This window comes from Labrus mixtus, chromosome 2 (assembly GCF_963584025.1).
Source record: "Labrus mixtus chromosome 2, fLabMix1.1, whole genome shotgun sequence".
In the NCBI taxonomy this organism is placed as follows: Eukaryota; Metazoa; Chordata; class Actinopteri; order Labriformes; family Labridae; genus Labrus; species Labrus mixtus.
This window is the reverse complement of record NC_083613.1, coordinates 29139069-29156580: the sequence shown is the minus strand read 5'-3', so window position 1 is coordinate 29156580 and position 17512 is coordinate 29139069. Positions and strand designations below refer to the sequence as shown.

Here is a 17512-nt window from a genome sequence, read left to right as displayed (position 1 = left end):
TCTCTTGAGCGTATGTAACGAAGCTGTCTGAACACCACACGCTCTATTAGAGTTTAATAGTTGAGATGTCATGGAAATACAGACAACATTATCGACAGTACCATCACAGCACACAACAAGTAAATAAATAACAAACAAACCACTGAAACCATTTGAGACATCACTTACAGCCGTGAGTCAGAGTCACAACTAAAAATGTTCATTCAGATATCTGACTGCCGCTGGACGTCTGAGTCTGAGGAACTAGGTTGTTATAAAGTTGAGCAGAGTAAACATTTCTAACAAGACAATCGCCATTGTTCAACTTCAAAACGCCTCTTCATAAACCAACATGTGACACCACTGAGACTACGTCCATGTTTTATACGGTCTATGTTTCTAGTCTCTATGTGACAAACAGGCAATTTGTGGACCTAATATCGTGCTTTGAGAAATTGTGATTGGCTCATATTCACAGTTTCTGACCATAAAGAGATTAATTTATTAATCTGAAAATGTAATCTGCAGTTAATGGAAAAATAATCAGTTCAGCTTTTAAACCATTGTAGTCCTCTTTGAAGCAAACATATGGCGCTGCTCCACCAACCATAAGGTGAGCGAGTTCTTCATGTACATATGTGCTGTGGAGAGTGAGAGCCCTGAAGAGGTGGTGGTGGGGAGCTGAGGCTGAAACCAGAGTGATCTGTCAGCAGTAAATCTCCAGGCGAGGGGGGGGCAAGAGGGGGGGGGGGGGACTAAAGCCTGCCAGCTCTGTCTGCTCAGAGAGATGAAGAACATTAAGGCCACGATGCTAAAAGCCACTAAGTCTCCCTCTTGTCTCCCTCCATCCCGGAGCTGGAGCCGGACCAGCTGCTCCGCCTCGTGTGTGTTTGTGTTTCTCTCTCCACATTGATCCGACCCCCCCCCCCCCCCAGCCACCTCTGACCAGCATTCCTCTCATGTCTTTCTTTTTAGTGAGAATGTTTAACAGGGAGGCTTCATCCTGACAGGCGAACTACACTGTGTGAACACGCCGAGAGACTTTGGCCTTTGATGATTGGGATGAGTCAGTGATTAGTTCAGCTTAGTGATGTCTTTCCTTTAGTATCGATCAGACAGCGTTCATTTTATTGACCACACATTGACATCTGTTGGCAGACTCAGAGTGGGGGCAGGGCGCTTCACCTTTTGTTAAATTTAGATCTGCAGATTCAGTTAATATGTCAGAAAGTGTTTCTCTTTAAGATTACCACGGTGGGAATTTGGTTCTTGGCCAGCGTTCATTCATTAACATTTGGATCAGGGATGCGAGGGATTGAAGGGCGAGGAGCTGTGAAATGTTATGTTGCAGTGAATCCCATGTGTGACAGGTGTGATTGTTGAATAATGCATAACGCTTGATGCCGTTATTCATTGGAATAGCGGGGGGGGGGGGGGGGGGGGGGCATGACGGCGGGCTCTGTGCACCGTTAATTCAGTCAGACGTCAGGCACACGTGCAGAAAACAGCACAACCACATCTCGATCCGGCACTCTAACTGTGAAGTAACTGAATAACTTTCTATGCAAACATTGTGCAAAGGAAATGGATCATGCCACCGCAGCCTGCGTGCCAAGAACACAGGACTTGTCAAACATTGAGGGGATTGTGAATTTCAATTTGCTGTCTATTCAGTCCAATGTTGCAGTTTGCAGCGAGCCATATGGATAAAAAATTCTGTGTTTTTACATCATAAAAATTGAAATACAGTATGAGATCATTAATGCTTAAAAATGTAGGATTGATACCACGATTTATATTGCAGTTGACTAATTTGTGTCATTAAAATATCATTTTATGCTGCAACCTATGATTGAGTTCACATTTTAAATTATTAGTTAAATTGTTTTGGTTGGATGTCACAAAAAAACGATCTGACTGTTTAAAAAAAAAAATGCATTTAAAGCTCCTGTGAGGAACTCTTGGTCTCTGTTGATTTTGGCGCCCCCTCTGGACAAAGCTGTACCTCTTATCTGTCTGCGGATTTTTCCTTTATTAAGCCGTTTTCTACATACATTTCTAGAGAATTGAATCAGGACTGCGCCTGAAATTCTCCTGACCTGGCTGTTCACATATGCACCCCACAGCGACTATCCATATCAGATTGGAGAGGGGGGGGGGGGGGGGGGGTCTTCTGAAGCAAGACATGATGTAAAAACGATGCGGAAGTGACAGACGAAGCAACAGAGTCCGCTATGCAACGCTATTATGAGAATATTTGAATGCCTTTATATCAATGCTACGTGTAGTTTGACTGAATCACGATATGAACAAGAGTGCAAAACAACATACTGAAGAACAGAAAACATAATGACGCCGTTTAAATGTGTGCACGGAGATCGAACCTGCCGCATGCATTAAGTCGATGCACCATGCATTAGTCACGGGATATAAATGTCAACACCACCTGCTGTTTTCTAACATCAGCTCCCCCAGACTTTCTGAGGAAAAAATACAAGGGGGCATGCAGGAGTAACCCTGGATGAAGTCATTGTAAAAAATGTGGCTGTTTATGATCATACAGCTCAACCTGAAAAAAAAAAAAAAGTTTTTCAGGAGTTTTGTTTTATGTGTGAAAGCACCATTAGTCGTGTTTTCTTTTGCTATATTTTAACCGATAAGAAAAACAGCCACTGTGTACCTGCCATGGAAAATGGAAAAAATCTGTGTTGTTATTATGAAGTCAATCACTTTGTTTGGTAGCTACCCTGCAGAGGCTGTGTCAGGCGTAAAAAAAAAAAAAATCATAGAAATAATAAATCTCGTAAATTCTGGACTTGTTTGCTTGTGTAGGTCGTATACAGGCATCAGGATTTATCTCAGTCTGTTTCACAGCCTGCTAAAAACTTGAAGCACAAGAGCTTTAATACGTATTTGATAAATAGATTTGTAGACTGCTTTACATTTCATCAATCAATTAAACAATTTAAATTTCGCCGAGGCTCAAATTATTTTAGTACACAGTTATATTTGAAGCATGAAAAACTTGTATACTGCTGAAAAACCCACTTTCACCAGCTTATAAATGCAGAAGGAAAAAAAAAAATCTTCTGGTGTCTAAAGGGTTAAACGTGATTTGGTAGTAGGAAGTGGGTGGCAAAGAAGAGCTGAGGATGGAGCGAAGCCCGTGTAGCTTCCACGGATCAATTTTGGCGAGAAAAGCGATGATACACCAAAGAAGAGGAGGGTGAACACGTCGTCTACCTGTGGGAGCGCTCCAAAAACGGACACATCTGCCAACCAGAGGACGAAAACGTGAAGTTAGCGAGCTGCTTTTACTACCGACGTGTGTGTGTATGTAGTGAGTGAGTGTGTGTGTGTGTGTGTGTGTGTGTGTGTGTGAGAGCGAGAGAGAGGGGGTTTAAAACGGAGGGACGTAGCCTATAGACTCGCTACAGATTCTCATTGATCTGCCTTTTTTAAATGCATTTAAGCTCTGACAGCGTGTGTTGTGTCATATAAATCCGATACAGCTGTGTGGTGATGTGTGCAATACGGATGCAATGAACTCCCCGTGTGCATTGGTTTCATCCCAGCACACAGGCTGTGTTTGAATGTGCACCATACTGTAACATGTAGAGGATCGCTACAGATCGAGGGAGGACCATTGCGATAGAAGAAGCAATTTTTATACGATGAGATTTTTTTTTAATTTTTTTTAAGTAATAGTATTGATGACGGGATGTGATTATTTTGTGTCGGGGTGCAGATGTTTACAAAGCATCAAATCTGTGCTGTGATAGCTTCCGATGTGGCAGTCTCGTCTGTGATCTGAGTGTGTTTTCTCAGTCTTTCAGCTGGACTTGAGTTCACGCAGTGCACGCCGCACTGAGTATAGCCTCGCACAGAACAACCTGGTCAGAAGTGTCTGCAGGACAGGTCACATTTTTACCAAAGTGAAACTTGTTTGCACTTTTGTCATTTGTGGTACCGTTCTAGTTGTAACGCGACAGAAGACACAGTAAACATAATAAATAGCAGGTGTTAGCCGGTTAATGAGGTTTAAAGCAGCCCCGACACATTTTATTTTTGATTGCTAGTGAATTGATGAGCCGTTGTGGCTCGCGAGAGTAGGTGCATCTTCTCGCGCCGTCACCTGGAAACCACCGGAGCCACGAGACCCCTCTGACAAGTGTGAACCTGCCACGCGCCATGGATGATTCTGGCATCATCCGAAGACGGAGGCTGCAGGTGAGAACTCTTTTGACCCCTTTTTCAAAAGTTATTCCTGTAGCACGGGTCACATATTACTGATATAAGCAGCTGAGAAGGTTTTTAACTATATCCTACAATGGCACGTCATTATTAGATTAAAAAAAAAAATCTTATATGGTGGTTCTTTGTCCACACAGATGTAGGACAGAGGATGTAAATCAACATGGCTAATGCTAACAGTTTGAACTTGGTTTTATATTTATGTGCACTTTAAAAGACATGCCCAGACAAACTGCTGTCCTATGTATCATCGATAGTGTGAAAAGGCACTCTTAAAGGTGACATATAGGCCTTAAAGAAAGACCTTAAGTCATTTGATTTATTACATGGAAAATGCAACATGTCAGATATGACTTGGTGACCTGGCAAAAAAACAAATATGGCAGTATATGTTACTTAATCTGGCAATATCAGCAGCACATAGTGATACACCAACACTGCTGGTAAACCAAGTGAGAAGCTGTTTGTGGATTATAAAAAACACATTTGTTATACCTTACAAAGTCCATCCACATTTTCTCTGATCTACACCCTGAGTTGAGATAAATTCCCCTAACAATAAAGTTTGCTCATAACCTGTAAACACAGTAGAGTAAATGTAGTTTTTAGAACAGACCTGTTTTTAATGAATAAAATGTCTATAAATCTAAAATAACTAGTTGGGTCCGGCCTGTTTATAGAGACTGAGATTATTTCATAACATTTGCATTATGCATGCTGGTCTCTTAACCCATACTGTATCTTGTACATTATAACAAACACAGGAAGGCAGAGGTAAAAGCTTCCTTCGAGGCTTTCCTCCATGTGGCGGGCTCTTTGCGTGAAATTAATCAACCGAGGCAGGCAGGGCCATTGTCTGCCAGCCCCTCTCTGCTTCGCTGTGTATTAATTTACAGTAAAAGTACTCTTCTGCACATAGTGCCAAGATGTTCTGCTCTAGATGATTGCTCATCATTTGAAAAATATAGACAAGGGAAATTGGATGATTTCCTGCACAAATGTTGTTGTTCTGTTGGTAGAACAACCCAGAAACACTGCCAGGCTCAGTAGAGTATCCACTCCTACAGGTGCTGCCCTCCTGTTGTAGACCTGGCAGGTTTAAAGCAGACACTAATAAAGATGTAATTCATAACCGCTTATGATGAAGTCAGTGTGGAGGAAGCAATACAATAGTTTGCCCTGGCAGTTTTTCTTCTTTAATAATCATGATTGTTTTGTGTTATTGATGCAATATCGGTGCATCGATGCATCTGTTCAACATCGGTATCTGCAGTTATCGGCTCTGTTGACAGACATATCAGAAAATATTGTGGCATGAACCGCTGTCAGTAGCCGATTTGTATTTGCTGTGCCACATCAACTACTATCTAACTACTGATTCAGAGAAGAGGTTTTTTATTGGACAGATGAAGTCACCTGTTGAACAAACTCTGACTTGTTTTCATTGTCAAACATGAGAGAGACTGTCGGCATTGTGGGAGTCTTAACACCAAAAGGAGTCATTTTACAATCATCGGTATCGGGATCAGCAGTCAGCTAAATTGTTATTTCCAACATCTGATCAGCATCACAGAAATTAAATGTTGTATGTACATTTTTGTTGTTGTTTTATGACATGTACTTTTGAGTGTTTAAGAATATGCAGTGTTTTCTTATAGTAAAATTGAATTTGATAAAGTCCAGCTCAGGAGGAGATTCAGTGAGCACAGTTGAAGACTTTCTCTGGGTCTCAGCTCTGTCGTCCTCCGATTGATATATTTTCTCAGGCGTTAATAGAAGCTGAAACGTAGACATGGACATCAACTCTTTCAGGGGAAACTGAGAGCAGGGGCTTGTCAGGGGGGCAAGAGGCCATTAGATGATCATAGTAATACGACTTTATTTGAATTGAAGCAACAGGCAGAGAGTAAACAAGCAGACAACAAAATAAAAAATAAAAACAATTAACGAAATCATAGAGGAAAAGCATTTTTATCAAAGAATGTTTTGAGTAGAGATGTGATCATAGAGTTTATAATGTTCAAACACACACACACACACACACACACACACACACACACACACACACACACACTGGAAAGATACATTCACTGGAAAGTAGAATCCAACTTTCGATTTTAGTCGGACGCTGAGTGCCATTAATGCGTGTGTCCATTCATTCAGTTGACTGTACAGTGGCTACACTAAGAATCTTGAGTGTGTTTCTCCGTATACTTGTGCAACACACTCGTGCCTATATGTACATATGAAATCGACTCCCCCCCCCCCACTGCCCGCCTTTCCCCTTTCCATTGAAGTGGTCGATATCCATAATATCTCAGACGCAGGAGGTCTAAATGCTGAGGATGTGGCGCAGTTGTCAGGCCCATTAGCAGGACTAATGGTGGCCTAACAGCCCTGTGCGCCCTCAGGGAGGAAGACCAACCACCAGCAGCAGGACGGGCTGAAAGGGCTGGAGGCCGGGGAGGGGGGGCATCATAGACCTGAGGCAGACAGCAGCTGTGAGCTACAGTAGACCCCATTTAAGTGGCTATTACAACATCTAGATCCCTTTACTGCCTGGATCTACTTTCACATCAGAGACAGACGAGGATAGTAGTTTGTGTACGTGTGTGTACGTGTGTGTACGTGTGTGTACATGTGTGTGTGTGTACGTGAATGGAAATTTTGTGTCTGGTTAAGATAACGTTATTGTTAATCTGTACTTATGCAGAGAAAATAATAAGAGCATGAATAAAGTTCAGGCCAGTTTAACTGAATATCATTTGAAATCCTCAAACTGAAACCATTGGTTTCTTGAATTATTACAATCACCCAGGTTCCTCATCAAAGTAATAAGAAGGTGCCTGGGTGATTTGACTGACACATGGACGTGTTGAAGCTGTATGTAAGGACGCTAGGCTTCATCATCCTGTTACCGACCGTAAACTGTCTGTATTGTTTTTGTAGTTTAAGTTTCATTGTCTGGAATATGCTATCAAGATCAAGACCTACACATGCTAGATTTGCCTGTTTCTGCCATCGACTTTATAAAACACGGACGTCGCCTCAGTGATGAAGAGGCGTTTTGAATCCATGATGGTGGTTGAAAATGTTTAAAATGCTATCTCATGTTAACTTTAGGTCAACCTAGAAACAGGCGACGAGGTTGAGCTGAGGCGAGCCTGAAGCCCTGTGGCAAACAGTTGAAACGTGCCAACCTGTCAGTCAACGCAGCCCGACTGTAAATATGCTAATTTATGCATTACTCTGAGCCTTAATACAATTAAAACGGATGAGTTATAAAAAAAAAAAAGAAATCAGTCCCCTGTACAGTTAATTACAATTTTGTTTCTTTGCACCACGCTGTAAACATGATGATTAATTCAGCTATAAAAATTGGCATTTTAACATGCGTGCGTTAATGAGACACTTGAAGAGCTGCCATTTTTTTGCGCTTCTGCAAATGCAAATTGCATTTTTCAACACCTTTTAGTTGGCCGCTTGGTTTCTGCAACCGAGTTAATAATTTGACCCACCTCTACTCCACCTCATAGCCTGCTTCATAATTACCCACAATTACTTCATAATTGCAAGAGTCATAAAACTCCCATTATAATGTGTCATTTTATTTTAATTTTACCTGATAATGACATACAGGCGGTGGCTTCCTGGGTCACTTTCTCAGCAAACAATGACATCAAATCTCTTGTTCAGCTTCTTGTTGTTAGAGTTAAAATGAACACCTTCCAGGAAACAAGTGCACAAAGACCTGCAGCACTGGTCGCTGTGGAGCTACGGTTATACTTTAGTTGGACTAATATTAGCCAATGATGTTTACCAAAGTACTGGTTCGCTTCGGCACACTTATGCTAACTCAAGAAGCTAGCGTTAGCCCGGTCCATCACTGGCACAATATGAGGAGTATTACCACCTCAGCTGGTTCGAGCATTGCAGTCACTAAGCAGCCGAGACAGAATAGATTGTAGTTTTCTCTCAAACTTGGATTCAAGACAACGCCTCTGTGCTGGGCTCAAACACACTTCGACCTTTTGTTTAGACATTCTGAGTTGGCTTGCTGTTGTTTTGATCGACTCAGACTAAAAGTCAAACAAAGTTTTGAAGGTTGTGTTGGCCCTGAAGTTTTGGAACAGTGGTCCATTGTCAGACAGTCACTTCCACCATTCACCGCTCATCTGCCCAGATACACGTGTGCAACCCTTCTGGAGGCTGTGAACAGTGCTGGGTTACAGCAAGCAAAGATGAATTAACAGGAAGACAGATCAATTCGTATAGTTTGATTTCTTAGCCTCTGTAATGGCAATTTTCCAATTTTTTTCCTTTGCTCCAATTATTTCCATTAATACACAGGTAGGGGTGAAGTCTTACGCAGATGCAAACAATGATTTTCCAGCCGTTATTAAAGTTGAGTTGAAGGTTTATTGAAGTGACTTGATGGAGATATGGGAACAAAAAACATACAATTTCCAGTGAAGCGTCGCCAGTAGAATGAATGAATTGTAGTTTGTCTGAGTGCTGGTCTGAAACATGAATGCCGGTCTGGTGAGAACTGTCTGTGCTCCCCCCTACCTGTGCCCTCCCTTTCCTGTCACCTGTGCTACTATATATATATACACGCCCCTGTGCATTCAGTGTCCCCAGTGGAAAATAATATATTCAGATAAATCTAATTATACAACATGCCAGCGATAAACACAAAATGGCTCCTACAGCCTCTTTGCTTTAAATGTTTGTATTTACAACCAGTTAATACGGTGACATGTCGGTGCAAAGGCTCTGCAATAGCTGAAGCGATGCATTGACATCAAACGCGCTGCAAATACATAAGTCAAAAACATACTCAGGAAACAACACCAAATAGACAAACGCAGCAGTTCCAGCCTTTTTCACAGCTGTACTCACGGCCTGTAGGGGCGCTATGTGGGACAGTTTATTTACGGATGAGAATAACATCAGTGTTGAAGCGACAGAGAGATCTAAAGCGAGTCCAGCCTGGATTTTGACACAATGGACGTGTCCCCGGGATGTCTGGAGCTAACGTTAGCTCTGGGGCTTTTTTTCGAGCGACGTCTTAAACACTTCATCCCTCTGCCCCCTGCTCAGCCTGACCGACCATGCCTTTGCAGTCCCCGCGGTTGTTTTTTTACACAGGAAATGGATTACAGTACGGCGCAAACGTTCAGAAGATGTTCGCGTAAAGAACATGTTTTTTTTTTGTACCCCAGAAGCATACCCTTTTTTTTCCTGACTTCCATTTTCCTCCCTTTCATGTTTATATTTGACAGTTAACAGACAAGACAAACATGAAATGAGAAGATGTGACATGCAACAAAAGCCCCTCAATACATGCCCACTCCTGGCATTTATTTATAAAGCATTCAAAGCATTCAAATCAATGACAGAATATTGGACTGTGCTGCAACTCGCCCTGTTTCTGCATTTTGAAACGCTAAATAAATCAAAATCACAAACACTTGACACAACTAGAGACCAATTGCATTGATCCATGGTAGCATTTTATTTGGCTTTAAGCGACCGTGTGTCATTGTGATGTTGCCTATCATCTTAAGTCAAGACGATCCTGTCACCCCAAGCAGACAAACACAAGTCATTTGTGTCTTTCCCAGATCTAGATGTAGAAGTACGAGACTACACACACACACACATGTCCACAGACACACTCAAGCAGAATTTGTCCAATATTTTGTTCTGGGCAGTGAGCCCGTTTCCAATATGCTAAGCACAGGGGATAAGAGTGTGATCACTGCAGAAGATCCATCTCTCTGTGCCAAGTCCTGTCACTCACTGCCATGCCCACTGCTTTGTTCTCCCTCACACCGTCCTTCTCATGTCAGTTTTATTCAGAGAGGGGAGGTTTTGTACCGAGAGAGCAAAGTGTACATCAAAGAAACTGATCTAGGACAGAATATATTTGGGAATAGCTTCAAATATTTGAACTCTTTTTTTTTTAACTGGGCTTCAATGTTATGCCATGCGCCTCTGAAGTACAAAGCTTGAGTTCAGCCTAAAATCCAGAACAGTCAGATATGGTCTAGGTAAGAGGAAGCATTGAGAGAGAAATATAGGTCATGAGAGTGAGTCACTTCAGTAGGACCTTACATTACTTGAGACTTCAGAGTAGTGACCAGTGCAAGCTTTCAAGGAAAACTATTAAAGTGAAGAATGCACGGCGTGACATTTGCCTCACGATCTGCTGTCAGCTTTGGCAGCGGAAACAGAACAGAAGCCTCATGACTCTGCCCAGAGCAGCAGCATATTAACATTTTTCTTTTCTTTGCTTTCCAGTTGGCCTTCGGTTTGTCCTTGGGTAAATATAAACCAAAAATTAAAAAAAAACATGGAAAAACCATGTGATGCCCGTTCTTCAGTCGGACAGAGAAAGCCGTCTCATTTTTTTTAAAATCATTTTTTAACAGTTTTAGATTTTTTCACTTACTGTACAGCGCGGAGGGGAATGTGGTTAATTTGCATTTCATGTTTTGTGCTAAATCGATTAAATGTGTTAATAACGACTTCAGTTTGTTTTTGCAGACAGATAGTGAGCATGTTCCTTCTTTATTCTGTCTGTACAACCACGGGTTCAAGATAACACTTTGGCCTTCTTTTCATCCCTTAAATGCAACATCCACTCAGATAATCCTTACTACATATTCTTGTTGGAAACAAAACTAAATCATCTGATAATGAATGTGTGGATGGTTGTGAGTGATGGGTAGGTAGTTTGTTGGGGGTGTTTTCACACCTTTATACTATTTTCACCACATTTCCGAAGGTGTATTTTTAAGCCCGTATGAAGATGTGTGGTTGAATGTGTGTGTTAGTGTTGTAGTCAAGACCACACTAACCCAGACTAAGACATTCCCGAGACCAGAGTACTCCAAGACCGAGACATTTAGGGATCCAGAGTGCAGGCCAAGACCAAGTTAGGGCGAGACAAGACCAAGACCAAGACCATAAATTTAACTGAAAAATCCTGATCTTGTGCAGAGGACGTGTCACCTGTCTGTCTTCTACATGTCACACACATCATGTCAGAATCAGGTCAGATAATCCGCCAACAAAGACCTTTTTAAAATAAAACAAGTGTTGATAGATCCGAGCACAAAGAGACATCAAACTAAAGGTGCTCCTAGTGTCTAATTTCTCAGTCAGTTAAAATTGAAACATGATTAAAATCAAACAGAAACTTAAATGTATAATAGTCTGTTTCAGTTGTCTGATGTTCATGTATATGAGAAAGATCTGACTTGTTATTGACAGTTATCAATGTCCCTTCCCGATGACAGTATGAATTCAGGTCATGCGTGACCTTCAGACCATACAGTGCGAGCAAATAATACCTGAGCTTTGGTTGTGCATTGTAAACAACTCACTCGTATAAAGTGTGAGATGACATTCCTCCATGACATTTACACAACGTCACAGCGTATGCCGGCTTCAGTGGAATGTAATTCTGTAACGCTACTCTCGTGGCTTTTCCATCTCTGATAAAACAACCACCCGAACGTCTCTGAACATTTTCCAGTTAAGACGAGGTTTATTTGACCTGCTTTAGGTCCACTATTCAACATTTCCAACCCATGCTGTGTGATGTCAATGTCTATGTCGAAGCAAGCTGGATGTCTCTGAAATGTTCACATGTTGTCATGGTTATCTAAAATCTCGGAGAATTAAGTTCTGAGATTTTCTGGACCGACCGGTGGCATGGCAACAACACATACAGGGGCTGTGTGGTTGGACTGAGATGGGGGAGAGGGAGCAGGTGTTGGGGTTTTTATCCATTAGCTACCCCTATTACCCCCCCCCCCCCCCCCCCCCCCCCCACACACACACACACACACACACACACACACACACACACACACACACACACACACACACACACACACACACACACACACACACACACACACACACACACACACACACACACACACACAGTCTCCTGCGGGGTGCTTTCTGACTCACCCTGGCTGAACTCACTTCCTCTTGATGATGTCATTCATTAGTGGTCCATGAAAGAGCTCACTATGATGGGTGATGTCACTCCCATTGAAAAAAATACAGTGATCAATTTCCTTGAACTGGGTTGGAAATGCTGCCGGTCCATCAGCATTAAGTGTGTTTTAACTCTCCATGTTAATGGAATAGTTTGGGAAGTACACTTAGTTGCTGTCCTGAGGACTTATTGGTTTCGCTTTATTTTTTATTTTTATGAAGCTATACAGTTGTGTAACATCCACGGCCCGGTTTTTCAGAAGGTTTACTCTAGGTAAGAATGTAAAGATTTGGTAATCCACTTTTTTTTTGCTACCAAAGATCACATATTCCAGCTCAATTTCACTTTTATTCTGTTTTTCAAAGATCCGATCCAGATACAGACTTTAAAGAATCAGTGATTTAAAGGGGACACCAGACTACAAACTGTCGACTGGGGGCTCAAAAATCCACACAAACTGAAAGATCCTCACAGTTACTTCAATATTAAACGTTTGATTTTGATGCTGTATGGTGAAATATGTCAAAGGAACAAAAATGTATCTGATTGTTCGCTGAAGCAGTACACTATTGTCGTGCAAAGATACTTAAAAAAAAATGTATTCAAACATCAACAACCTGGTAAAAAAAGTGGTTTAGTTTGACCAATCTAAAGTTTTTCTTCCCGGTAATCCAGTCTGACTCCAGTCCTCTGCTGGGATCAGGATAATCCTGATTCTTTGGATCAAAATTATACTTATCATACTCAAAACTGTAGATTACATCCAGATTAAAACACGGATTGGATTGCAGCAATATATTAGAAAATTACGTCTTGTCAATTTAAATCTGTTCACAGATAGAAACTACAGACTGGTAGGGTGATGTAGTTCAATAGAGCAAAGATTACCATTTAATCTATGGAGAAGCTGCAAAGACGTGCTCGGTGAATAGTAAACTGTTCTTTATCAGATCATAGTATCAGCATAGAAGCTCCATCCAAAACAAAAAATACAAGTTTGTGTCCACATGAAAGGATTATACGGCTTTAAAGGGGGTCTTTAAAAAAAAACCCATTAAGAACCATGCTAGTTGTATCCCTTTGTTTCAAGTCTTTCTGCTAAGCTAAGCTAATTGCCTCAAAGTCCACACCAGACATAAGGATGGTGTCCACCTTCCTTTTATTACTCTCTGAAAGAAAGTGAGTAGCTGTGTCTCTCAAAGTGTTAAAATGTTCCTTTAATAATCTCTGTGTCTGCAGCAGAGAAGGTTTTATTCTGACATTCATGTGATTACTACGCCAGCGCCGCACTTGTTCCTTCTCCAAGAGGGATAATTATGATTATGATTTTTTTTCATCGTGCCTTTTTTTTTCTTCTTCTGTTGCAGCACAGAAGGGGTTTTATACTGCTCATTGCCTTCCCATAGTTTCTTATTTAGTGTGAGTATTAGCGTCTCGCAGTGCTGGAACGTAAACCGGCTGAGTTTGGGTTGTGAGCTTGTTTTGAGACGAGAGCTGCAGCTGTCAAGTCATGTTTCGTCAGCCCGACTCTGTTTGGGTTCTGTACTGTTTGTTTACTTATTCAAAGACAAAGAGATCGACTGCGTGTGAAAGAGAGAGAGATATTTTAGTTCTGCTCTCGTCTAACGGGAGGAAAACTCTCCAGTAGAAAACAGATTACAGTCTCGTATTTTTCCTCTTATTTCCTCCATGTGACTGTTTGTTTCATCTTCAGGCACTGCGTGTTTTGTCGCTTGGATTCCTTTCATCTTTTTGTCATGGCCCTGTGTCATTAAGCCTTTTCCCCCAGTGAAAAGATACGGATGATAATGTCTTTTTAGCGGAGCCACTGGGACGTGGAGAGATAGCTGGATACTGCTGACAATAGAAATTGACTGAAACTTGATCTCACCTGAGCTGATTGAATTTGGAACAGATTGGCAACAAGCACCACACAGATTCGTTCTACTAGATTATAATCACATCAGAGCCCTTGCTGTTGTGTCCCAGTTTCATAAATATAGCAGCAACATTTTTTTTTTTTTTTTTAAATAATTGACTTTAGCACCACTCAACCTGGTGATTCCTGTAGCTCTGACGTCTCCGAGCACTTAGCAGGGATCAGATTTCAAACTAGTTTGAACAAGAGGTTAACAAAGAAAAACAATAATGTCTACAAATAGAGACGCACCGATCCACTTTTTTTCAGTTCCGATTCCGATACACATGTACTGATAACGATACTGATTTTGATATTTTTATTAACATAACTAATAGTGTTATAGTTGTTGTTGGTGTTCTGTGTAAGGCTACACAAAGATGTAGTAAACCCAGCATTTCATTTTTCTGGCTTCACTTAGAAACAGGAAGCAGCAAAAATTGTCAGGTTTTTCTTTTCTTTTTTTTTAAGATTTATTTTGGGGCTTTTTGTGCCTTTAATGGAGAGATAGGACAGTGGATAGAGTTGGAAATCAGGGAGAGAGAGAGAGAGAGTAGGGAACGACATGCAGGAAAGGAGCCACAGGTGGGATTCGAACCTGGGCCACCAGCGCCCCCCAAATTAAATCTTTTCAACTGAAATGTAAGAATTGGACTTTAGATCATATAGAAGGAGCTGTTCCATCTCGTCTGAGCGTCGTCATGGAGATGGTTTGTAGACACTTCTAACAGTGAGACTGTACGAGCTGAGAATGTTTAAAGTGCACAACCATCTTTCTTGACCTGTGAAGTTGATCAGCACCGTCAGTTCGGATCGGTCCCATCTCTAGCTACATTTCAGTCTACATTACAGACGGATTAGATGTGTTTTAGAAGATGGAATAAGTCTCATTCTGCACTTCTGTTTCAGACCATTGTATCATAAGATGCAGCTGCACGTTCTGTAATCAAAATTCAAAGCTATATTTGAATATATCTGTATGGAATATCAGAGATTGATTATTTCTATACTGTAAATATAAATGTGTGTAACAGCTGGGTATGGGACGGGGACAGACAGATGAATTACAGCATGATTATTTTGTACATCAAGTCTGAAGTTAAGACCCTTTCACTATAAGACTTTCTCCTGCAATTTCTTAATTTCTTGTTCAAGCACTAAAGACGTGTATTTATGCTGCGCAAAAAAAAAAAACAGACGCGGGGAGAGTTTGATCATGACTATATTCGATTTTAAATGCTAAAAAAAATTAGGCAAATAAGACAAACAGTTATTGACAGAGTTCTTTCCATTTCACATTTCCTGCTCTCTGTAACATAACTTATAATATTTGTAATCTGTTTCTCACTTTGACTTTAAAAAAGTCTTTGACAGTGTCAGTGAATACAGATTACAGGGTTTTATGCATGTTCATCACATTTGCTGTACATGATGTTTTCCGCGGTCTAGCTGAGTCCTGCTGTAACAGTTTGCATCATGTGTTCAAGTTGTCTAATCAGGCTGTCTCTGTCCTCTGTGTTCTTTCCCCCCAGAAGGATCTACCTCTGCCCCGGAAAAGTAGCAAGTAAGTTCACATTTCTGCTCATCTGTTCCTCTGTATGTTCATCTAGATAAACTGTAAGGTTGTGTGCATGCCCCTCTCCACATTACAGGAGACTTTATATGCTGTGTGCCAGGATACCATAATTATTTAACTCCCTTTCTATATGATATTTCTGCACAATGCAAACCAGACTGTTCCATGTTACACAAACAAACACACACCAGAAAGGAGTGACGTTTTGAGAAATTGGAGTCTCTCCAGCTTTGTTCGAGGAAGTCACGGTCAAGTAGCAGTATTTTTTGCAGCAGGCGCCTTGTCTTTAGGCTGCAGCATGTTCCAGCTTTGTGGGAGCCCTTTCACTCTCAGAGCGTCAATCTGTTGCACCAGTGAGCCGTGCAATGAGAGTTCAGCAGCAGGAGAGCCGGAGTGCTGTGACCTCGGAGCCCCGCCAAGCTTCTGAGAGAAGACAGGAAGGTTATGACAGGGGAGAATCGAGCGGTACATGGCGTGGAGTTAAGCCATCAAATGTACAGAGCAGTTAGTGAATGACTCATGTGTTGTGTGTTGTTCTTTGACATTTATGAAGGCCGCAGTGAGATCCTGTTGAAGGGCGATTTGATGAGGCGACAAATCACAGCTCTAACTGTTTTAAATGACACATCATGCTACACGCACACAGGCTGAAATACACACACATGCACAAACTGGATCCTATGGACATGCACTAATGGAGAGACGTCTGGCAGTGCTCAGGAAGTGATTTGGCACCTCTCCAGCTACCAGACCAATTTTCAAACTTGGTCCGCACTGGGACTTGAAATAGCGACCCCTGGTTCCCAACCCAAGTCCCTACAGACTGAGCTACTGGCCCCCTTATTTAATATGTTCCTTTAATGAACATATTACACTGACGTCCAGTAATAGCCAATTGTTTCTAAGCGATACCTTTTTAGAGGAAAAAAGAGAAATCAAAGGCCGAAAGTAAAAGGTAGCGACACTCCCTCTCTCTGATGGGGCTCTTAAATGAGATGTTTTACAGGTATTTCTTTAAATTTCATCACCAGGAGCAGGAGATTAAAACATTCTTAGGCAGCTTCACCAACGTGATGAGACATTTAGTCTGCCTCTCCACATTTAGCGCAGAATGATGAAAACCCCTCTGGAGCCGTTTTCTGTGTCACTTAGAAGAGATTTGAATTGACTGATTCTGAAAGGTTTGACAAGACTGAGTTAAATATATTTAATTTTTACTTAAAGGCATGTTTAAAAGACTTACTCTTAGAGCAATTATAATAATTATGGCAAGAAAAGTGACGTATGGAGCCAAGAATGATAGTACGTAAAGAAGCTCTGCTGTACTGTATGAGTCTCTGTCCATGGTGCTGAAATACAACTATCAGCTGTACTCTGTTCGTTATTCTTTTACTCTTTTTATGTGACTGAAAACGTTTTTTTTTTTACATTGAGGTAGGCCTGGGCGATATGACTAAAAATGTTATCATCATTAAAATGTTCATATCAGTCCATATCGATAATTATCACGACAACTGTCGAATTATTATTTATTTCAAATTTAAAGGCTGATTTTTGCTCCTGAGTGAAAGTTAAAGAAAATGTGTTTTCATCATTTTTTATTGTCTGAACATGACAAACTATACAGGAACAGAGGAACATTTCACAATCATGGGCCCAGTGCTCAGGGCTGGAAAACGCTGATATGACACTTTGCTGCTGTTGAGTCACACTCACTGACCTGGTGCTTTCTGAGAGTCCACTAACACTCGTTTGGGATGTTTAG

The 17512-nt window shown here is 41.3% G+C and overlaps 1 protein-coding gene across 1 annotated transcript in view; it reads left to right on the top strand.

The window, feature by feature from the left end:
* Positions 1-3366: 3366 nt before the first annotated feature.
* The window catches only part of mast1a (microtubule associated serine/threonine kinase 1a), a 72393-nt gene continuing 58247 nt past the window's right edge, over positions 3367-17512 (top strand). Inside the window, exons 1-2 of the mRNA XM_061060766.1 lie at positions 3367-4209; positions 15704-15735. Coding sequence (XP_060916749.1) covers positions 4171-4209; positions 15704-15735 — 71 coding nt within the window. The 5' untranslated portion in view covers positions 3367-4170. The remainder of the gene's footprint in view (positions 4210-15703; positions 15736-17512) is intronic.